The sequence below is a fragment of the Myotis nattereri genome (assembly GCF_964212035.1).
Source record: "Myotis nattereri genome assembly, chromosome: 14".
NCBI classification, from domain to species: domain Eukaryota; kingdom Metazoa; phylum Chordata; class Mammalia; order Chiroptera; family Vespertilionidae; genus Myotis; species Myotis nattereri.
In genome coordinates, this window is record NC_138089.1 from 61,148,836 (window position 1) to 61,172,833 (window position 23,998).

General features: G+C 43.8%; 1 protein-coding gene across 1 annotated transcript in view; it reads left to right on the plus strand.

The window, feature by feature from the left end:
* The window catches only part of MAP4 (microtubule associated protein 4), a 107,498-nt gene that overhangs the window by 19,280 nt on the left and 64,220 nt on the right, over positions 1 to 23,998 (plus strand). Inside the window, exon 2 of the mRNA XM_081106321.1 lies at positions 23,488 to 23,729. Coding sequence (XP_080962447.1) covers positions 23,488 to 23,729 — 242 coding nt within the window. The remainder of the gene's footprint in view (positions 1 to 23,487; positions 23,730 to 23,998) is intronic.

Below are 23,998 nucleotides of genomic sequence, written 5' to 3' on the forward strand. Positions count from 1 at the left end.
AAAGCTTTTTGATAAAGTTTGCTGCCGGCCCAGTAGGATGAGATCATTCCTTCCTAAGTAGTTTGTAATGTCAAAGTGTTTGTTGAAACAAAAGCCTGCTGGGGAGGCTCACCACACAATACCCTGACTCTGTGGCTGTTCAGGGCAGGAGTGTGGGTTTTCTGTGGGAGAGAATACCGCTGATATGTAGAGGTGAAAGGTGCTTGGCTGGCCACGTGGAGAAAGAGATGAGGATGATACAGGGGTTCAGGATACACTTAGGGTTGGAACCTGGGCTCAGGCCTTCATTGAGATGCGATGAATTCATTGGAAACAGAGTGACTCCTCTACATTGGGTTAGTGCCTCTCTAATTAAAAATGAAAAAGAGAGGTGGATGCCATGGAATTGCACACTTTCACATTGTTGGTTGTTCTGTGCATTTTCCTTCAATTAAAAAAGTATGAAGGCCGACTGGGAGAAAAATGGGTACACTCGCTTCTGTACCAAATTAAATTGTACACTTAGGACTTCAACCAAGGCTTCAACTTCACATCAGGGATGTTGACTAGTGCCACAATGCAAGAATTGAGAGTGAGATAGGAGACAAAAATCTGTATCACATAGGCATGACAGTTAGAAAAAGGATAGCTATTTGGTGCTATTTCTGATAGGCGGCTACAGCTGGACTTACCTTGTTGACCCCTGAGAAAACGAAAGCATTCTAACCTAGTATAGAAAATGGTCAGAATTATAATACCCTTATCTTTCCCTTGCTTCCTGCTTTGGAATGTAAGACTGAGGAAATCCTGGTTCCAGTTGAGACTCAAGGATGACCTTGAACAAGTATCTTTGTCAATGCCCTTGGCCCTCTTCTCACTTATAAAGTAAGGAGATTGGATTCAGATGCCCTTTTTGAAGTCTTGTGATTCAGTTGGAAATATTAGATACACATTGCTAAGTTGTTTTGTTTCTCTAAAAATGAATAAGTCCTTGTTAGAGTTGGTCTGTGAATCAACAAAGTTAAGTTGGTTTTTCAGAGCACCAGTGGTAGGACCTCAGACTTGAAGCTTTAGCGGAGAGCCGGTTAGTTTTCTGTGATTAGAGACTTGGAAGACACTTTTTTTTTAATCCTCAGCAGAGGATTTTTTTTTCATTGATTTTTTTTTTTTTTTTTTTTGGCAAGAGTGGAAGGGAGGGAGAGAGAGAGAGCGAGAGAAAGAGAGAGAGAGAGCATCAATTTGTTGTTCCACTCACTTATCATTCATTGGTTGATTCACTCATTGGTTGACTCTAGTATGTGCCCTGACCAGGGATCGAACCCACAACCTTGGCTTATTGGGATGATGCTCTAACCAACTGAGCTACCCGGTCAGGGTCAGATTTGAATTATTATTATTACCATTATTATTATTATTAGGGATTTTTTTTTGGAGGGAGAGAGGGAAGGAAGGAGGGGAGGAGTGGGGGGGGGAGAGAGAGAGAGAGAGAGAGAGAGAGAGAGAGACAGACATTGATCCACTGCCTCATGCATGCATCCAGACCAGGGATTGAACTCGCAACCCAGGTATGTGCCCTGACCAGGAATGGAACCCGCCATCTTCTGGTTTATGGGACGATACTCCAACCAACTGAGCCACACTGGCCAGGGCCAAAATTGATTTTTGATGACTTTGGCAGCTTTGAGGACTACTGCTCTGACATTTTATAGACTGTCCTTCAAGTGGGATTTAGCTGATCTTTTATGTTTACACTGGGGATATCAACACTAATAAAAGGGTAATATGCTAATTAGGCCAGACGTCTTCTGGACAACCATCTGGACGTCTTTCCTGACAAAGCTGGGCCTGGGCGAAGCTGCCAGCCCTGGGAGCCTGCGGCTACATCTGGCCCCTGGCAACGTTGGCCCGGGTCCAGGTACCTGAGGCCGGCCAGAGGGAGGGAAGCCCCAGTTCCTTGTGCCTGCATCCCGCTGGAGGAGGGAATCCTGGGTCCCGGGTGCGGGCCAAGGCAGAGGCGGTTAGGGGCGATCAGGCCAGCAGGGGAGCAGTTAGGGACTATTAGGCTGGCAGGGGAGCAGTTAGGGGCAATCAAGCAGGCAAGCAGTTGGGAGCCAGCGGTCCCAGGTTGCGAGAGACAGTTGGACCCCCTTCTCCCCCTACACAAATTGTATGCACCGGGCCTCTGGTATATATGTGTATATATTTAAGGTTTTTAAATAGATTTTTAAAGAGAGAGGAAGGGAGAGGGAAAGAGAGAGAAACACCAATGTGAGCCAGACATCGATTGGCTGCTTCCTACATGCCCCCTACCAAGGATCCAGCCTGCAACTGATTGGGAGTCGAACTGGCAACCTTTCAGTGCACCGGACAGTGCCCAGCCAACTGAGCCACACCCGCCAGGGCTGTGGTTCTGGTTTTTGAGAGGAAGATTACAGAGGTAAAATGCCATTTCATCATTTCTCATGTCAAGGGTACATATGTCACCATGACCTCGATTACATGCCAATCTTGATCACCTGGCTTAGGCAGTGTTTGTCAGGTTTCTCTTCTTCCTTCCGTCCCATGTCGTGCTCTTCGGAAGAAGGTCACTGTGCTGCTCACACTGACGGAGTCAGCGGTGATGTCCCACCTCCTGGGGGGCGGCATCCATATTCCTCCGGAGTTTTTCTTCATGTAGATGGATTTATTTAATTATATCAGTACGGACTCATCCGTGTTAATTGTGTGTGTGTGTATGAATGTTCTTATTGATTTTTAGAGAGAGAGGAAGGGAGAGGGATAGAAAGAAACACCCATGATGAGAGAGAATCATCCATCAGCTGCCTCCTGCACGCCCCACACTGGGGATTGAGCCCGCAACCCAGGCCTGTGCCCTGACCGGGAATCGAACTGTGACCTCCTGGTTCATAGGTTGACGCTCAACCACGGAGCCACCCGGCCGGGCTAATTGTGTATTTTTGGTCACACGCCAATACCAGAGTTTGCTGCTACGTCCCAGCTTTGGCCATTGGAGCTCTTTGAGTTGGGCATGCCCCTGTTCCCCTTGAAAGGAATTTCCTGGCTTTCTTACACTACAAGGCGCTCCAGGCTCTGCTTGTGTATTTGCTGCCCCCGTCCCGGGATGAGCTCCTTCTCCAAGGAGTCCTGGCTCCTTTATCAGAGACTGAGGCCTGAGCGCTGGGGTGCCCATCGCTTACTGGGGTGTCCCCGAAAGATGTTAATTAAACTTGATCTGTTTGCAAGGAATGGAAATGCCATATTTATGGGAAAAATTAGGTTTGTTTCTAATTTAGACTTTTTTCTCCCAGTCTTTTCTCTTTTGTGCCTACTGTTACTATGGTTCTATTGCAATATAGTAGTACTAAGTCTTAAAAATACTTAAAAATGGCATCACACTTGTGGTCCGTAGCTATAACATACAGGGTCTTAAACCATTGAGATTCCTAATTTAGGAAGTATGAACATGCATTCTTGCCTTTTCCTTAAAGTGGAGGGGTCAGGACAGCTCTTCATGAGAGCCAAGTTCTGATTATGCTCTAAAGGAATTACCACTGAATGCTAGGTGGCTTTTTATTTAAAAAAATTATTTTTATTTTTATTGGTTTCAGAAAAGAAGGGAGAGGGAGAGAGAGATAGAAACATCAATGATGAGAGAGAATCATTGATCGCTGCCTCCTGCATGTCTCCAACTGGGGATTGAGCCCACAACCTCAGCACGTGCCCTTGATTGGAACCGAACCCAGGACTCTTCAGTCCGTAGGCCGACACTCTATCCACTGAGCCAAATCAGCTAGGGCATAGGAGGCTTTTTAAATTTGTTTCTCTTTCTCCCATCTTTCCTGTATATCCACTTTGTGCTTAGTTAAACCCAGCCACTAAATCCTAGCCAAAATCTACTACCATCAGAACTGTTTAGAATTTATGATTAAATCGCTCTAGTGACGGAATCTCTTATTAAACTCCTACAGTATCCTTGCAGCTAAAGTGAATGAGAGAAGCAGGCTGGGAATAAGATTATGCTACGTACCCTGAGTGGGTGTGTACATAAGGCAGTTACTTAGCCCCAGTTTATTACTGCTGAGTGAGAATGCATGCTAGTTGTCTGATCTTTTTTGAAAGAAACTGTCAGTCTGTATTTTCATGCAAAAATACATGATTTTGAGATGTTGGCACAGTTTTTCCAAAACACTCTGTAGACCACTGCACTGAGGGCCCTGTTTGATACTGGCTTTCTGCTTTTACCTGAGTAAGTGCTTCTCTTGCAGGTTGGGCCAGTACTTAGCCTGGGGAGGCAACTTTGGGTTGGTGGCAGTTGGAAGATCTTGGTTCTGGTTTTAGCTTTGCCACTAATTGGCTGGGTGCCTTTGGGCAAGGGGAAAATTCTTTAGATCTTACTTTACTAGTCGTAAAATATGAGAGGAAACTAGATAATTTCAGGGGCCCCTTACTCTTTATTATTTTAATTTTTATGCATGTATTTTTTCATTTTACTAAATTTATTGGGGTGAATTGGTTAATGAGATCATGTAAGCTTTAAGTGTGCAGTTCTATGACTACATCATCTGTATATTGCACTGTGTGCTCACCACAGTTGTCTCCTTCCGCATCATGTATTTGATGCTCTTGGCCCTCTTCAGCCTCCCCCCACCCTCCTTCCCCTCTGATAACCACCACACTGTTGTCCCTGAGTGTTGGTTTGTTTGTGTGTTGCTTTCTCATTTATATCCTACACTAGAGGCCCGATGCATGAAATTTGTGTGTGTGTGTGGGGGGGAGGGGCGGCTGTCTCTCAGCCCAGCCTGCACCCTCTCCAATCTGGGACCCCGGTGGGATCGGGCCTAAACGGGCAGTGGGAGATCCCTCTCACAATCCGGGACTGCTGGCTCCTAACCGCTCGCCTGCCTGCCAGTCTGATCAATGCCTAACTGCTCCCCTGCCAGCCCGATTGCCCCCAACTGCCCTCCCCTGCTGGCCTGGTCACCCCTAACTGCCTTCCTCTGCTGGCCTGGTTGCCCCTAACTGCCCTCCCCTGCCAGTCTGGTCGCCCCTAACTGCCCTCCCCTGCTGGCCTGGTCGCCCCTAACTGCCCTCCCCTGCCGGCCTGGTTGCCCCTAACTGCCCTCCCCTGCCGGCCTGGTCATCCCTAACTGCCCTCCCCTGAAGGCCTGGTTCCCCGCAACTGCCCTTCCCTGCCGGCCTGGTTGCCCCTAACTGCCCTCCCCTGCCGGCCTGGTCACCCCTAACTGCCCTCCCCTGAAGGCCTGGTTCCCCGCAACTGCCCTTCCCTTGCCGGCCTGGTTGCCCCTAACTGCCCTCCCCTGAAGGCCTGGTTCCCCGCAACTGCCCTCCCCTGCCAGCCATCTTGTGTCCACATGGGGGCAGCCATCTTGTGTGTTGGAGTGATGGTCAATTTGCATATTATTCTGTTATTAGATAGGATATGCGTGAAATATGTTGATTCTTGTCCTTTTCTGCCTGACTTACTTTGGTTAGACATTTCTATGCATGTCTTTCACTTGAGCTGTGAAACAGTGACCAGTCATGACTCAGGACGACAGGGAGTTTACAGTCTCAGGGCTGTCGTCCCAGGGGAGACACGTTGTCTTCTCCAGATGCAGCATGTGGGCTGCAGAGGATTCTTGCTCTCCTCCGCTCCCGGCTTGCTGGCTGCTCCAGTCAGCGTTCGGCAGACGTGCCCTTGTGCATTGATGATGCATTTTCTGTTTCTATTTCTTCACGTAAGTGGTAAATGGATTCTAATGCGACGAAAGCTGTATTGATGGTGTGTTGATAGGTGGGGTTTGGGGCGTAGTTGTGATGAGTGGAAATAGTAAAGCTGACGGTGGACATTATCTTCTTAGGTGCGGAGAACATATTATCACTTTGATAGCTTGATTTGTTTCCGTCTTAGTTTAGGCCAATCATTTGCGGCAGTTGTGTATTGGAGTAATGATATTTGGTGTTTGTTGCTTACATTGAACGTCCTAAGATCACAGGATGACTTCTATGAATTACTCTAACTGCAAATCTGAAATCTGAACAACTACATTTTGGAAGTTAGTCTATAGAGATCAGAAAAGACTGTTACCTTCTCTGACTCAGGCTGTTTTGTTTGTTTGTTTGTTTGTTTGTTTTTAACCAAGAAGGTGGTTTCATAGGAAAATTAAAATTCTTTCAGAAAAGATTAAAGTCAGTGGAAGTACGTTTTCATGTACTCTAAGAATACAAGCTACTGAATATGTACTTGACATATTTAGGTCAGCTGTCACATGCTTGTAAAAATATGTCCATTTGAAAGGAGACCTATGCACTACTATTTGTAATACTTTAAACAATAAAAAAATATGTCTATTTAGTTCTGGTGTTATGTTTGGAATAAAGTGTCTTGATGTAAAATGATTTGGTCAGGAACATACTCTGTCCTGGGAACAGTCTACTTCCTGTTTTGTGTGGATTGACAACGTTTTCAGAGAAACCTTTGAATTTACTGGGATGTAATACGAGCTTTCATAATTTAGTCTTTTATGGGAATGACTAGCTATTTACAAGGAATTCAATCCTCTGTGAGTCCGACAAAGCAAACTTAATCCTAAATCTTTAAATAGGAGTCTAAACTGATGGAATACTAGACAGGTAGGTTTTATGTTTTACACATTAACTGCAGGAATCTTGGGCAAAACATTTGAATTTGGTATTATGATCCACTATATCAGCTGATGTTGGGTAGTTTTTTTGTAAATAGCACATAGTTATAAGTGCTCAGGAGAAGAGAATATGTAAAAGTTATAGAAAAGGTTTTTCTCTTCAGATTGTAGAATTTGCTCTCTCGTTCTAATGACATCAGTTTAGGAGCTCCTAAGTCAGCATACTGGTGTTTCCAAAAGGTGTGCGAGTGTGTACATGCCTAATAAAATGAGTGCTTTCAAGAACGGAGTGGGTGGCACTTAGTGTTAAGGCAAGTCTTACAAAGATGCAGTTTTTATAGGTCCACAGAGTCACATATCAGTCAGTTTATGGTTCCACCTAATGATTAAGTATTCAATACGTTTTGTTGACCTGAACAGTCAAGTCATAGTCAAAATGATAGGCTGAGCCCTGGCTGGTTTGGCTCAGCGGATAGAGCATCAGCCTGCGGACTGAAGACTCCGAGTTCAATGCCTGGGTTGCGGGCTCCATCCCCATAGGGGGCGTGCAGGAGGCAGCGAAGCAAGATTCTCTCTCATCGTTGATGTTTCTGTCTCTCCCTCTCCCTTCCTCTCTGAAATCAATAAAAATATATTTAAAAAAATAAATAAAGTGATATGCCTAAAAAGTCTGTGGATAATTCTTTGTATGGAAATCACGCGAGGTGACTTGCCCAAGACCTTAGATCCAGGGACTTATGTCCAGCTAGGACAGAGGTAAAGAGAAGCCAGATGGTCGGCCAGTGATGAATTATTTTAAATTTGAGTTATTGTTAAAAACTTGGGATTTTCTTTTTCTTCTCTTAGGGAAATAAAGGTATAATCAGAAGCTATGTATTTAGAAGTGATCACAAATACCACTTTCACATGATATACTTACATAGTATATAATACCTTTAATATACTCCTTAGAAAATGAGGGTAATAGAGTAACAGGTTATATAAGGTGTTATGTAATGTATTATTAGTCTGTTGTAATATATGAAATTTCTAATAATTTCAGCCACATTTTACTGATGCATGTCCAAATGAGAGAACCAGTGTCTGTCATAGTAATTGGGATGGATGTCTGTAAGATTTTCACAAGCATTTTTGTAGAAATTTAAGGTCCCTCGTGTTATATGGGAAACTGTCTATTTTACTGCCTTTTTGTGGTCTTATCACAAAAGATGAACCTGGTTCTTCTATTAATTAGTGAAATTTTTGGAAAGTCTATCAATAGTGGTTTGTTTTTGTTTTGTTTTTTTTTTTGTAAAATGAGGATGTTAGATATGTCAGATCCTCGTATTAATTGGGTAATCATCGCTGTCTGCTTTAACTTATCTAGCAGTTTAATGGCTTCACACAAATAGGGCTTATTTCTTTTTTAAAAATTTTCATTTTAGAGGTAGAGAAAAGGAGAGAGAGAGAGAGAGAGAGAAACATCAGTTTGTTGTTTCACTTATTTATGAGTTCATTGGTTGAATGTTGTATTCGCCCTGATGGGGGATTGGACCCACAGCCTTGGTTGCAAAGGTTTATTTCTTGCTTCCTGTGGTGATTGAAGGATCCGGTCCCTTCCATCTGGGGCCTTGGAGTCTTCCATGGACCCTCTCTGTTCGCTTGGCTGAGGGCACAGAGCACCAGCAGGACGAGCTTCTTTCCTGTTGTGAAGCATGTGCTTCACCTTGCGTTCCACGGACAAAGCCCCGTCGGGGCGCAGCCTGTCACGGAGAGGGTGGCTGGGAGGTCGCAGGGGCTTGGCGTGCCCTCTGAGGACTGGCACCGAGCGCACGGTCCTGCCAACTCCCGTTCAGGGCGCTCGCTCCTCCATTCTCCTGATGCGTGATATGGTTGTGTCTTGGATTACTTAGAATTTACCTCAGAATTTCTTAGAGGACATTTAGTTTGGAAGTCTTTGTAATTTTACTTTGTAAACCCTTTGGTGCCTGCTATATTTAGGAGTTTCCTCCCCCCTCTCCCCCAGTGGTTATATTACGTTATTTTCTTTTGTAATTTCATCTGTGGTTTAAACTGTTTTATTTCATTATGCCTTGCTTATTTCTGAAGGATTAAAAATGCATTTATGCCAAAAATCTTCCAGTGCTTGTAGAGGAAATGCAGTAGAATATTGAACAAAGCCAGTATCAGAGCCACCAAGTCGTTGCCTCCCCATGTTAAGCCTGTCAGCCCACGAGCAGAAGGGAGAGCAGACAGACCTCGCGCTCTCTTAAAGGTCAGCACATGCAGCCTTGCAGCCGATAGAGAAGCACATTGCAGCGAGGAGGCAGCATTCTCTCTGCCTCTGCCCACTTCACATGAAACTTGAAGAGTCAGCAAAAGCCTTTTAGCTTTGATTTCAAAAGCTGCTGTTTTAGAATTAGCCCCCACCTCCCTTTTTTTGTGATACAGAATGTACACACCCTTTTACACCTAAGTACAAAATGTACTTCTTCATGAATCCATCTTGTGTTAGTAAATCTGATGAGAATGTTCTAAGTATTAAATGCATTCTTTTTTAAAAAGATATAATGAGCACAAAATAATGCCGTAGTACAGGTTACATTGTATTTGAATCAAACGTTCTTGCAGAGTTCCCCTCCAGTAACCTCCCTCCCCCCAATTTTTACTTGTCTTTTCCCCCTTATTGCTAGAAAAATGTATGGCATCTATACACATATGTAAGGTCTTTCAGCTTTTGAAAATTATACTGTTTGTGGAAAGGTTAATTTTGGACAGTTGATTCTCAACCAGTTTCTCAGTGGGTAGAGTGTGTCTCTCTCATATAGATGGTTCTCTCTCTCTGTCTCTCCCTCTCCATTCCATTCTCTCTAAAAATTAATGGAGCCCGGCTGGTCTAGCTCAGGGGTTGAGCATCAGCCTATGAACCAAGAGGTCACAGTTCAATTCCTGGTCAGGGCACATGTCCGAGTTGTGGGCTTGATTCCAAGTAGGGGGTGTGCAGGAGGCAGCCAATCAATGATTCTCTCTCATCATTGTTTCTCTCTCTCTCTCCCTCTTTCTTCCTCTCTGAAATCAATAAAAAATTTTTTAAAAAGTCAATGGAAAAAAATATTCTAGGGTGAGGAATAACAACAACAACAACATTTAGACAGTTGTTTCTAGACCCAATGCATTGCCATCATCCTGGAATTTTATATTTTTCTTATAGATTAACTAGTGACCCGGTGCATAGATTTGTGCACATTGAAAGGAAATTACTTAGAAGGTGGCCTGTGGGCAGGACTGGGTGAGATGGGCCAGATAAGCCCTGGAGCCAGCCTCCCGTGGTCCCTCCCTGGCCGGCCACACCTGGGGTGGCACCGCGGCTCAAAGGGCATCTGCGGAGTGAGCGGGATGCTTCCGGCAGGGCGCTGAAACCAGCCCCGAGTGCGAGAGCTCCTTCCTCTCTGGTTCCGGGGTGCGTCACCTGAGAATTTTCTTTTTGTTTTTTCTTTTTCCACTTCCTGTCCGTGTCTCTGCTACTCCACTGTCCTGTGTGCTCCACCCCTCCTTTTTGCAGTGATGTGATGTCATATGTACCTTTTTTAAAAAAATGTTTTTATTGATTTCAGAGAGAGGAAGAAAGAGGGAGAGAGATACAGTAACATTAATGATGAGAGAGAATCACTGATCAGCTGCCTCCTACCAGGGATCAAGCTTGCAACTTGGCATGTGCCTTGATTGGGAGTCGAACCGCGATCTCTTGGTTCATGGGTCAACATTCAACCACTGAGCCATGCTAGCCCGGCATCATATATACCTTTTTTTTTTTTTTTTTTTTTTTTTTTTATATATATTTTATTGATTTTTTACAGAGAGGAAGGGAGAGAGATAGAGAGTTAGAAACATCGATGAGAGAGAAACATCGATCAGCCGCCTTCCTGCACATCTCCCACTGGGGATGTGCCCGCAACCCAGGTGCATGCCCTTGACCGGAATCGAACCTGGGACCTTTCAGTCCGCAGGCTGACGCTCTATCCACTGAGCCAAACCGGTTTCGGCCATATATACCTTTTTGTATGCAAAATATATATGCGAAATTTAAAGAGTAATAAAAAGATAAATTTTTATGAATTTACAACCCAGTTTACAAAATGGGACTTTCCTAAGCTCCTGTTTGTCCCTTTCCTATTGAAATTTCCCCCCAGAGTGTAGCACTATCCTGAATTTTGTGCCCTTCCTTGTGTTTAATAGTTTGAATATAAATAAATACATGACTCCTTTAACACCATATAACACCATGTTGAGGGGTATATCTGTAGTTAATTCATTTTCAATGCTGTATTGATTTCATTACATTAATATAAAATTTAATCTATTTTCTATTAATATACATTTGGGTTAGATTCTTGTTTTAGATTCTTGTTATGAATAATGCTGCTCTGACATTTTTGTACATGGATGCAAGAGTTTATCTAAGATGTAGATCTAGAAATAGAAAGCCTGGGAAGGAAATGTAGAAATTCTGCCATATAAATAATGACATACTGTTGTCTAAAATGATTATCAATTTATAGCAGTGCATGAGAAATACCGTTACTGTTCATCCTTTCTAACACCTTTGGCTTGCTTTTCATTCTCTTAATGGTATATTTGAATGGACTTAAATTCTACCTTTTAATGTAGTCCAATTTATCATTTTTAGCTTTTTATGGTTAGTGATTTGTGTGATCTATTTAGGAAATCCTTGTTTACCCCATGATCATAAAGATATTCTGCAGATTACCTTCTAATAGCTTTATTGTTTTATCTTTTACTAGTGACCTGGTGCACGGATTCATGCACATTGAAAGGAAATTAATTAGAAGAAATATTTTAATATTGCTATTCGCCCTTTCTCTGTAATAGAAGTGTCAACCAAATTTATGATCAACAGTGACAGACTGAAACACACATGTGCAATTGGCACCAGTGAGAGCTTTATATTTATTGCGCATGTGCGAGTCAACTTAGCCTTTTATAGATATAGAATAAACTTGCTTAATTAGACCTGCTTTCTGATTTAGCTAAACTTTTTCCAGCCCAGTGAAGCACCCCAACTTCTCAAGTAATTGTCAGCAACACAGCAGTAAGTATCAACACAAAGCAGATTATTATTGTAGATCACACAGGGAGAACAAAGGGTGAAATATTTAACTGCAGCCGTGTTTGACTATATTCTGTGCAGTGAGAAGGCCTGAAGTCATTTTCAAGATCCACCATTTCTGACTTCTTTTCAGTCGGTTCAAGTTTCTAAGCTTTCTAAATCTCCATTTTTCAGCTAATGAAAAGAAAATAGGATTCTACTGTGTCTCCTACCTACCTACTCCAGGACTTCTGTGAGGATCATATGAGATGAGGCACGGGAAAATGCTTCACAGACATTTGGTTAAAGTGTAAAATGTTTGCACCTGGCTATAAAACAAGTGGTGTTCTTGGGCTGAAGAAACTGCAAGGAGGTTAGTCGCTAGGGAGAGGAAGCCGGGTGTTGCTATGTGACATCATTACCTGGTGCCCACAGTGACCGTTTCCAGGCTGGGCTGGGGTGGTGGCTGCATTTTGCACCATGGGGTCTCGGCAGCGTTGGCTGCGATATGGCGGGCTGTTGCTCGGGGTGGTGGTGGGGCCTGTGACCCACTTGGGGGAAGCCGAGTGTTGCTTTGTTGGTGCCAAATCTGCCATTTCTTTGTAAATGGCCAGTGCGTATCATGGCAGCCCCTGTGTTGAGTGTCTGCTCCCTGGTCGTCAGTGTGTGTCATAGTGACCAGTTGGACGGTTGGAGGGACACTTAGCATATTAGCCTTTTATATATATAGATGTTTAGGACTGCCATTCACCTGGAATTGATTTTTTTTATACAGTGTGAGGTAGAACTCAAAAGACTTTCCCCCCAATAATTGGATCTCCAGTTGACACAGCACCATTTATTAAAAAAAGAGTTTTTTCTGCACTGCTCTACAGCGCCACATTTGTCATAAATGAAGTGTGCATGTGTAGTGGCTCTGTTTTGAACCTGTTCTCTTGTACTGGCCTCTTTCTTGACGGTTGTGCCAGGATACAGTGTTATTAGCTGTAACTCGGGTATTGAGTTGTTCAAGCTTGCAGATCCTTACTGGTTTTTGTCTACGTGCTGTGTCAGTTATGGGGAGGGGTGTATTACAATATCCCCCTCCGAAGTCCTCCCGAGGACTCATCCGTTTCTCCTCATTACTGTCAGTTTTATGCATGTTAAAATAGCTGTGGTGTTAGGGCTATACAAGCTTAATATTTAATGTTGATAACTCTTCTTAGTGAATTAAACTTTTTGTTACTTTATATATCTACTCCAGTCTGCTATGCTTTTTTGTTACACAGTTGATCCTTTTGTAGTAGATATGCTGGTGCCCTGTCTAGATTCCCGTTACCACGGAGTGCACACGCCCCACCCTACCCCCCTCCTGCTATGAGGGTCAGCTGCCTGGGGCCTCAGCAGGTAGAAGCTGCCTCCCCAGAAACGCTTGGGGAGTTCTGTCCCTCCCCTCAGCCATGACTGCCTGACGAAGGGACATAGAACATGGTGACTCCAGCTCTGATCTTCAGAGGGACTCACTTTGCTTGATGGAGAGGCTTTTCTTAATAAGACAGTTTTTAAAAGTTAGCAGCTAGTGAGGTGTGAATGCTCTTCCCTTTATCCCTTTATCAGTTTCTCCAGCACCGAGTCATCTTAAAATTACGTAATTTCTTATACTTGGACAGAGTAGAGACTTACATTTGAATGATGTAAAGGTTTTAATATTGACACAGTGATGCTAACCAACATCGATGGCGGCAGCTGGTCTCTTGTATGAAAGCCTGTTTGTTGCTGCCGCTTGCGTCATGTTGTTGTGCTTCTCTGCAAGCAGAGAGCTATTTTTATGGCTCTGCCTCACAGTGACAAGACGGCCAGCGTGGAGGGCTGGCTGGTGTGGGGACGGCCTGTTGGCTTTCTGTCCATGATGGTTCTGGCATGTGTTTGGAAAGTAGAAGAAACGAGGTGAATATTCTTTTTTTTTTTTTTAAATATATTTTATTGATTTTTTACAGGGAGGAAGGGAGAGGGATAGAGAGTTAGAAACATTGATGAGAGAGAAACATCGATCAGCCGCCTCCTGCACATCTCCCACTGGGGATGTGCCCACAACCCAGGTACATGCCCTTGACCGGAATCGAACCTGGGACCTTTCAGTCCGCAGGCCGACGCTCTATCCACTGAGCCACACCGGTTTCGGCGAGGTGAATATTCTTAATTAGTGATGATCCTTCAGTCTGACTCAATTTATTCTTTCTCCAGTTCTGAAGAGTTTTTGTCATTTTGACACCTCTGATTCATTTTGAAGTAGACCTTTAAAAAAAATGTAACTTCCGTTGCACCATTTTAGAACCATTTAGAGCTTAGAGGGCGGGCCAACACAGCCTAAGCCCGGCCAGACGGCCTGTCGAAGGCGATGGGTGTGAGTTTTGAGTGGCACCGGGAGGACAGATCCTAGGAAATAATCACCGGAGGCCGAGAGGGTGTGCACCTGGATTTCTCGACTGACGTACCAGGAGGGAGTGGAGCGGGCTCGCACCGTGCGAGCAGTGTCAGCGTGGGGCGGGAGGAAGCCTTCCTCAGCCCCCAGGTCTGGGCCCGCCTGACATCAAGGAGACCTGCGACAGGTAAAGGAGAGAAAATAACCAAATTCAGTACCTGCCTTTGTATGGGAGCCCTGCATCCTGAGAGTCAGAGGCCCCGTGCAGGGGGGTTCAGAGACCGGCAGGGAGAACGGGTGCACCAGGCCTCCTGAGCGGGGCGTGAGGTCACGCGCCAGGTCACTGCAGAGAGAGCGCAGGTTCGGTGATTATTAGTTTTCCTGCCGTAGAGATAGGTAGACGGTCGTTTCTGATTTTAACTCTTAACCAGGGCCAGGTTCCTAATTTAACTCCTTCTAGATAAGGAGGGAGCAGACGTTTCTTTTGAGTTCTCAGGGTTTGGGGTGCCTTTAGCCCAAAGCAGCCCATACACCACAGAGGCACCCATGAGGGTGGCTCGTTCTGAACCTCTACGAAGTGGTAACGTCGTGGCCTGCTTGTAAAATGGCAGTTTTCTCCTGCCACTAAGGTGTAGGGTGACCCTCCATGGCACCTGCATGGATAGTTGTGGCAGGTGACAGGACTGCGTCTTCTAGGGCTGTGCGGCTTTGATAGCATACGAAAGAGTTTGGATTTCTTTTATTTTTAATAGGCATTAGGGTTCTTTAAATCAACGGATGTTTTCTTGGTGTTAGGACTCTTCCTAACTGCCTTAATCCTTTTAAGAAGAAAAGATGGGGCAAATGTAGAGGCAGGATCTATAAAATTCTAAGACTTGGCCAGTTTTGTCACACCCTCTGTTTCTGCTGCTCTTGGTCCCCTCTCAGGCTGGTCCTCCCCAGGCCCAGCTCCCGGCTACGTGACTTGTTTCCTCTGGCTCTTCCCTGCCCTGTTACGGGGGGGAGCTGTGGTTTTAAGCACGCCTGTAGAGATTAAGTGGGTAAAGTAATTTTTGGATAGGTGTAAGCAAACTGGTGTGTGTGTGTGTGTGTGTGTGTGTGTGTGTGTGTGTGTGTCTTGGACTGAGGAAGAATACATGGGATCAATAGTAAAGTTAAAAAAAACAACACTTCCTCTTTTTCCGAATTGGGGGCATTAGGCATTGAGAATCCTCTTAAAATTTGCCCTCTCTCTCTTTCTTTAACTGAGATAAAATTGAAGATTCACTCTTCAGGGTGGCTGCTGCAGAAGTGTAAGTGCTGTGTCATGTCTCCTGCTTTGGCCCACGGAATCAGTGCAGCAGACTCTGCATCACGTGGCTAACAGTGGGCGGTATCTGGTGCAGATTACTCTTCTTGGAGAAAGAGATTTAAATCCACTCAGAAGCGTTGCAGGCAGGCGCCCCTTTAGAGACCTGCAGTGCATTCTGAAAGGACTGAAGGCAAGCTGCCAGCATAGTTGCCATGAGTAGGTAAGCTAGGCTTCTGACTCGGGCTGCACGGTGGTCTGTACGGCAGGGCGTGTGCCTGTGCATGCAGTGTTTTTATATGTAGAGTCAGGGCTCCCGAAAATAGCAATTGGAAAAGGAGCTCTTTGTTTGGGGGACTCTGTGGAAATAAAATGTATCAGCTGGGTGGCGGCCTCAGCTCTTCTGGTAGCGAAGGGCCCTCTCCTGGTCCTAAAGAGGACGGGACAAACGGGAAGCCTGCGGAGCCTGGGACTCCCATCCGTTTGTAATGATACAGCTGTTGTCCTTGACGTGTGCAGGGAGGCACCTGGGGTGGCGAGTTAGTATGTTCGCCTGGAGTTGGGAGCTGATTGCTCAGGACAGTCAAGATGTTGTGAACTGTCTGTCGCCATTGCCAGTCCGGTTGGGGGATGAGCAGGAGAAATTCAGACATCCTGGGGGATATGTGCCTCCGAGCTGCAGGCGATGGTAGCTGAGTCCCCTAGGGGTCTTTCCTAAAGATGTTGTTTTACTTCGACTAAAACACAGTTTTGATTGAAAGTATAAACCAAGGTTTTCCAGTTAATTAAATTAAAAACAGAACACAGCTGCCAGACAAACAAGGGTCAGCTTGCTATGCCCTAGGTCTCTGAAGGATTCATTACCACAGATCTGAGGAGTAGAGTCTCCACTTAGTACCTGAAAGCTTGCTAGGCAAACTAAAAAAGCCTCGGGTCACATGTGGAGTCTTTATGATGCAGGCTGCCCTCACCACGCCAAAGGATCGGTGGGCTGACCAGCACATGGGGACTGGCTGCTTTTCCCAGGCCTGAGAGGTAGCACTGCCCTTCAGCCGCAGCACTCTCACGAATGTCCTGGGTAGCAGCTTGGTTGGTGGCTTCATGCAAAACAAAAGCATAGAAGAAAATATTAGCCCACATATCTTTCCAGTTCTGTGCCTTGTCCATAACTCAACCTTCTACCCCCCCCCCCAAAAAAAAACACCCACTAGGACAGATAATCACAGAACATTGAAATGAGAGTTATGAGCAGTCTCCTACCTTTAAGAATTATTATTAAACTAGAGGCCCGGTGCACAAAATTTGTGCACTGGACGGGGGAGCGGGGCGGGGGGCGGCCCTCAGCCTGGCCTGCACCCTCTCACAGTCCTGGAGCCCTTGGGGATTGTCCGACTGCCGAGGAGGTGGGAGAGGCTCCAGCCACTGCTGCTGCACTTGTCAGCCGTGAGCCCGGCTTCTGGCTGAGCGGCGCTCTCCCTGTGGGAGTGCACCGATCACCAGGGGGCAGCTCCTGCATTGAGTGCCTGCCCCCTGGTGGTCAGTGCGTGTCATAGCGACTGGTCGTTCCACCGTTTGGTCAATTTGCATATTAGCCTTTTATTATATAGGATTGGTTATTTGAAACTTAGAATACAAAATTTCCCTTAGATAACAATGCTATAAAAAAAATAATGCTATAAATGAAAATTTTATTTCTAAACTCATCCAGGTTATTGAGAAGAATGTTTCTTTTTTCCTTCCAAAATTGTCAGGAGGTAGTATTTTGAAAGATGTCAAACTTGTCCTTGGCTGTGGTATTACCTCCCTTTCCCTCCCTCCTAGGGCCCTCTTGCCCTCTCCTCCCAACTTTGCTATCTTTTCCAGATCGGCTTTGTTCCTGAAATATTCCATGTTGCTAAATTAGTTTTCTCTTTTCATACTAAACCCAGGAACTCAGACACTTTCTGTGGAATTTATCTCTGGAATCAGGAGGGAAGCTACTAGATAAGAAATGTTGTATTTTTATTTAACCCATCTCCCTTTTATTTATTTGTTCTATTTTTTTAAATATATTTTTATTGATTTCAAAGAGGGAGGGAGAGAAACATCAATGATGAAAGAATCTTTGATTGGCTGCCTCCTCAACCCCTCCACTGGGAATCAAGCCCGCCACCAGGGCGTGTGCCTTGACCGGGAATTGAACCCCGACCTCCTGGTTCATAGGTTGATGCTCAACCACTGAGCCACACCTGCCAGGCTATCCCTTCTCCTTTTTAAATTATGAAATAGGAGTCTATACTTTTTAAAAGAGGATGCTGGCTATCAAACGAATCTTGGTAGAAGTTTGGCTAATGTGACAGTAAAATAAAAATATAGTGTTATGAACAGTGACTGCTTATGTTGATGGAAATCAGGCTCTGTTCTTCCTTTTCACGAGTTTTCTTCTTCCACATTAACACCTGGGGTGGTAGGTGGGGGAGGACAGAGGCAACAACAGGCCATTTGCAAACTTGATGGCTAATTTTTCATCAGAAAGTATGAGCACAGATCCCAAGTGAATGACTATAGATAAGATGACTGACCTAAAATTTTCTAGAGGACTTCTAGGAGTTTAAAAAATGGTCCACACTTCCATGTATTTAAATCAGATAGGAGCACTATTTAATCTCTATAGACCTAGAAAATGTTTTCAGTTCAGTATTAACTTCTGAGTTTGTGATCTAAAGTGGACCGTACTTATGTACATATGTTCTTATGTGCCCTGTGTGAGTGCAGAGCTATTCATAGGAAGAGGGTAGTCAAGAGACTGAAATTCTCTCCTGTGCTTCACCATCATGTCATGTCGTTTTCTGTTGCCTTGTTTTCAAAACTCTCTAGAACAGCAGATAGTTCACTTCAGACATGTCGTCAGAATGAAAGCGCCGATGCCTGAAGTGCTGTGTTGAAAGCGGTTCTCTCGGTGCCGGTGGAATGATAGGGGCTTATTCTCTGGCCGAGCGGTGTCAGGTCTTCTTTGATGTCAGCCAGCGCTGGGCGGAGTTTCTTAACCTCTAGTGAGATTTGCTCACACGGCCTGTGCACTGATGAGTTAGTTTTTAGTCCTCCTTTTGCTGAAAAGCTTTTTAATAAACCTAAACCCAGTTGTAATTGAGAGTACCTGATACAGAAAATACTAACTTAATGATGCGAATTCACATTTACATTGAGGATCTATATGAAGTTTATTTATTCCTAACTTAAGTGATGAAATGGAATTATAAGTAGCTTATATAGGCTAATCAAGCTCAGGAATCGTGTGACAGGCCTTTCTCATTTTACAGATGAGGGAACTCAGCCCCGGAAGGTGACTCACTCAGGGCAAACTAGTGCTTCAGCGAAGCGGAGAGACTTCTGTACCCAGCTTTCTCTTCTTGCCCCCGATGAACAAATCCATTTAAAGTTAACTTTCTTTATTAGCTATATGAATAAAAGACGAATAGTACAAATAGCGAGAGGTATTTTTAAAAAGTAGATACTTATTCATTCACAAGGGTTTATTTTTGGATCTGACTATCCAGATTTGAGACTAACACTGTGTTATGTCATATCTTTTTGTCCATAAACTACATGACTAAACATTTTAATGCATAAATGAATATTAAGTGATCTCAAATGAGTCTGTATGAGAATAAATTTATTCATGAATTTATTAAAATCAGTTCTGGAATCCTTGCAGAGCCAGCTTAACAAATCTGTATGCACTTAGGGAATTTATTGCACATGTTTTAGAAAGAGTAACTCCACAACTGGGCGATCTCTTTAATGCCCTGAAAAGCGGGGCTTTAAAGAACCAGCACTTTCACTTCCAGCACAGCACTAGCACTGCTGTTACAGGTCGGCGTCCATAGGGGAGATTGTGTGTGTCTGTTTACGGCGTATTTCTCTGCATTTGGTGACAGGGAAGAATGGCCGCACTGTTGGGTTGTGGATGCTGGTTTGTTGGCTAAGTGCACACAGCGCCAACTGACCTTCCCATTTTCCGACTCATTTTCTCCCAATTTCACCTTGTCAGGCTGAATTTAACTCTTGTTCATATTCCATGACCCGCGTGCCAGCTCAGGAGGTGGTTTGGGCAGTGCTGGTGGTGGGGAATGGTGAGGGGAAAGGTTACAGTGGATAAAAAGCTGCTCTTGGAGAATCTGCACTCAGATAAATGAGGTTTAAAATGTGTCGCTGGATTTTCTGTATTTTCCCATGTCCTAAATTAGAAAAAGTTTGAGTAGATTGCGTGAAATAAGTGTCATAATTATATATTTCTGGCACAGATAAATCTATTTGGCTTTTATTGTATATTGTTAAGGATAGTATAGGTGTCCTTTCAAATTCTCTTTGATTATGAAACTAATTATAGACATTCTTTATTGTTTTTGGTTCATAACAGTTTTCATAGCCTAACTGATAATAATAGTTATCATAGGTAGGAAAGAAAAAAAGCAATTACTTCTGTTGTTGTTCATCCTCACCTGAGGATATTTTTTCCATTGATTTTTAGAGAAAGTGGGAGGGAGAGAGGGAGGGTATAGGGAGGGGAGAGAGAGAAAGAGAGAGAGAAACATTGATGTTGAGAGAGACACATCGATTGGTTGCCTCCTGCTTGTGCCCTAACCAGGCCGGGGATGAACCTGCAACCCAGATACATGCCCTTGGCCGGGAATCAAACCCGGGACCTTTTGTGTGTGGGCTGACGTTCTAACACTGAGCAACACCGGCCAGGGCAAAAAAGCAGTTACTTTCTGTGGAAACCTTTAACGTTAGACTTTGTCAGGCTTTTAAAAAGGTCTTCAATGAGTCATTTTTTAGCATATTCCCTGTCAAGATCTGGAGTGACAATAATACCTGATATTGCTAAATAAAATTATTTTGTTAATTTTTTCCATCATTACTTTTGATTTATTTATATATTTATTTTTGGCTTTAGTTAACAGTTGGCCAGTGTGATTTTTATTTTATCCTCACCTGAGGAGATCTATATCTATATATATGGTATCCCCCCAAATGTATACATATATTAATATATTTATTGATTTTTAAGGAGAGAGGACAGGAGAGAGAGAGAGAGAGAGAGAGAGAGAGAGAGAGAGAGAGAGAGACATTGATTGGTTGCCTCCTGTATGGGTGCTGACAGGATCGAACCTGCAATCTAGGTAGGTATGTACCATGACTGGGAATGAACCTGAACCCGCAACCTTTTAGTATGGGATGATGCTCCAACCAACTGAGCCATCTAGCCAGGACCAAACTATGCTTTTTTATAAGATTTGTTATAGGATATTTAAAAAGCTTATTCTTGAAAGAAGGAGAAGAGATTAGCCAAAGAACATACATATATGCATAGCCCATGGACACAGATAACAGTGTGGTGATGGCCAGAGGGAGAAGGGGTGGGGGCTGGGCGGAAGTGGATAAAGGATTAGAAAACGGGGGACATCTGTAATAGTGTCAACAATTAAAAATATATATATATGTTTATTTCTAAAAACAACAACGTAATTTAATCTATTTATTAAAAGCATTGTAAGGTTTACATAGGACCTGCTCAAGCTCTTTTGTGATGGGAAATACTGTTCTAAAATCAGATAAAACTGCCCTACCTCTCTCTCCCTCTCCCTTTCTCTCTGAAATAAATAAAAAATATATTTAAAGAAACATCAATGAGGAGAGAGAGTCATCGACCGGCTGCCTCCTGCATACCTCCCACCGGGGATTGAGCCCATAACCTGACCGGGAATCAAACAGTGACCTCCTAGTTCATGGTTTGACACTCAACCACAGAACCATTCCAGCAGGGCTATCATTACATTTTTTGAAAAGATTTTATTTAGAAGCCTATGCAAATTCAATATTCCCAAATCTTGGAATTTTATTTTAACTTGCAGTTTTATATAATAAAAGCTTAATATGCAAATTGACCTAGCAGTGGAACGACCGTTGCTATGATGTGCACTGACCCCCAGGGGGCAGACGCTCAACACAGGAGCTGCCCCCAGTCTGCAGGCCCTGACTGGTGGTGGTGGCGAGTGGGCAGCGCCAGGCGAGCCAAGGATGGTGCCAGCGGGGGCCCCGCCAGTTGCCCCACAGATTGGCCCCGATTGCTGGCTACGCCTAGTGATCCTACCTGTGCATGAATTTTGTGCACTGGGCCTCTAGTTATATAATATAAATAATATATAGTGAGTGTTCTCACTAGGATGAGGCCTTATGTATAGATATGTTTGTGTGTTTTTTCTGGACACTTGCCTAGAAGTAAGTCTTGCTTTGGGCTTATTCCCTCAGTGCTTTGTTTTGTGTCTAGAACTGAGCTTACAATCTATGCTACCACTCTTACACTTTCTGCAACATTGAAACACACAGCAAAGCCTTTTAGGTGGTGGACTTGGGAACTGGAGATGTGCTGGCTTCTCATGTTATAATGTTCTAAATGTATTTGCTTTGTGCGTATTTTATGACTGTGGTGGTGTCACAGCTTGGTCTTACGGAGAGCTAAGAAGAAATAATGATTGAAAAAGGATGCCTTTCATACTTGTATCACAGGATAGAAAAAGTGGGAGGACAGTGTTTGGGGACAAAGATAAAGAGAGTGACTATACTTCCTGCTGTGTGTATTTCCTTTCCGTAGTAAATTTGTTGGAGAGAGGTAGACAGTGGAGGAGAGTTTGAAAGGAGAGCTTGACCATGAGTGTCTTGAATCATAGTAAATTTTTTCTTTTTAAAAATTTAGGTTGGGGGAAGACTGTGTTCATTGAGATTGTTTATCAGCAGAAATAGATTGACTACATCAGGCAAAAGGAAGATCGGAAGGTTGCTCACTTAGACTTGAGAAAGAAGACTCTCCCGTGGGCCTTCTAGGATGTAGTCATAAAACGGTCCTTTCTAACCCCTGTCTTCTGATTGGCCAGACTCAGCCCTGTGCCTCTGGGGCATTGGTGTGAGTGAGGGGAGGTGAGCAGAACACAGCCTGGGCAGACAGAAGCAGCAGCCATTGCACTATTTGATGTACATTTACCTGGTCAAGCTCATACGTCTCTGTCCTTATGGACTGGGAGTTCAGTGTATTATAGGCCTGTTGGCTCTTTTGACTGCATTACTCTGTATTTCCTTGGCTATTCAGTCACAGTTTTACCTATAATAGATTACACTTCTTAATTTCAGGTTATGTTTGAAAATTGAGAACCTGATATTCTGTAAAGATGGTAATGTATATGACCACAGAGAACTACTCTTAGCTAATTCAGGGGGCACGTCTGTATTTTTCATGCCAGCCCAACCCAAGTGTAGCTTGGTGTGGACATAGCTACCCACAAGGGATTCATGAAGAAGCAGCACTTACCCCAGGACGAGGCCCATACTCACAGTGTTTGGTCAAGAAAGGTGCCTTCATTTGCCTGATATAATGTAACCTTTTTAAAAATATATACCAGGTACATATTCTTATTGGTTTCAGAGAGGAAGGGAAAGGGAGAGAGAGAGAGAAATATCAATGATGAGAGAAAATCTCCAACCGGCTGCCTTCTGCATGCCTGCCACTGGGGATCGAGCTCACAACCCAGGCATATGCCCTTGACTGGAATCGAACCTGGGACCCTTCAGTCAGCAGGCAGATGATGCTCTATCCACTGAGCCAAACTGGCTAGGGCAGTAAACCTTTTTAAAATGGGAATCTAATAATCTCATCTGACCTCTCTGTTTATTCTTTTTAAAGAATTATTCTGGGATCTGATTTGGAAATTAAGATATGTGGAATATTTGAAAGGGTTATAAGAGTTGAAATCCGAAGACCTGATTTGATTCTCACTGGGTGTAACCTCGGGTAAATTGACTTTTTAAAATATACTTCATGTTTCTTACTAATGAAAAGGTCAGAATGGCACTTGCTCTGCTTATTTCCCAGAGAGTGAGAAGAAAGTGTTTACCTTGACTAAGACTGTTCCTGAGCTTTATTTCTCTAATTTGTAGAATGAGGTGTCCCTTTTGGATCCAAAGGTTTGGATATTATTGTTTGTTGTTTAAAAAACCAACAAGAATGTTTCCCCTTCGCAGAGCTCATCATATGAACATTTTCCCTCCTACCCAGGCAGTTGCAGTGGTGCAGAATGGCTGACCTCAGTCTTGCAGATGCATTAACAGAACCACCTCCAGAAATCGAGGGAGAGATTAAACGGGACTTTATCGCCACCCTGGAGGCAGAGGCCTATGATGATGTCGTGGGAGAAACTGTTGGAAAAACAGACTACATTCCTCTCCTGGATGTTGATGAGAAAACTGGGAATTCGGAATCAAAGAAGAAGCCATGCCCAGATACTAGCCAGGTTGAAGGTAAGTAATTAAGCCAAACTGGGTATATAGGTGCAGAACGTAGATTAGGAATTACACTTTGGATTACAACCTTGGAAACCTTGAGGAAACGGAACTGAGTTGTTAAGTATAGGCCAGTAAAATCTAAACTTTATTTGAAACCAAGGAGCTAGGTCCATACGCTTTAATAGACTGTGTGTTCATTATACTGTAGATTACTTTTTAAAACTATATATGTTTTTATTGATTTCAGAGAGGAAGGGAGAGGGAAAGAGAAATAGAAACATCAA